The sequence below is a fragment of the Eimeria mitis genome, genomic scaffold, assembly GCF_000499745.2.
Source record: "Eimeria mitis Houghton genomic scaffold, Emh_scaff3005, whole genome shotgun sequence".
Taxonomy (NCBI): domain Eukaryota; phylum Apicomplexa; class Conoidasida; order Eucoccidiorida; family Eimeriidae; genus Eimeria; species Eimeria mitis.
The window spans coordinates 1,566-1,770 of record NW_013571349.1 but is presented as its reverse complement, the minus strand read 5'-3'; the positions used below and the strand labels follow the sequence as shown (position 1 = coordinate 1,770).

Here is a 205-nt window from a genome sequence, read left to right as displayed (position 1 = left end):
CTGCTGCTGCTGCTGCTGCTGCTGCAGGACTGTCTCCATAGCATGCAGCAGCGACGGCAAGAGCTACCATTTGCTGCTGCGTGCTGCTGCTGCTGCTGACTTGGCTGCTGCTTCTCCAGCAGCAGCAGCAGATCCGAGCCTAATAAGAAGGCTGCGGCCGACACTGAATTTCACAATGTCTGCAGCAGCAGCAGCAGCAGCAGCA

General features: G+C 58.5%; 1 protein-coding gene across 1 annotated transcript in view; it reads right to left on the bottom strand.

Moving 5' to 3' along the window:
• EMH_0061220 (uncharacterized protein) overlaps nucleotides 1-205 on the bottom strand; it is a gene marked incomplete at both ends in the record, with an annotated part of 1,602 nt that overhangs the window by 1,227 nt on the left and 170 nt on the right. The window contains one exon of the mRNA XM_013497904.1: nucleotides 101-205. Within this exon, the coding sequence (XP_013353358.1) occupies nucleotides 101-205 (105 nt within the window). The remainder of the gene's footprint in view (nucleotides 1-100) is intronic.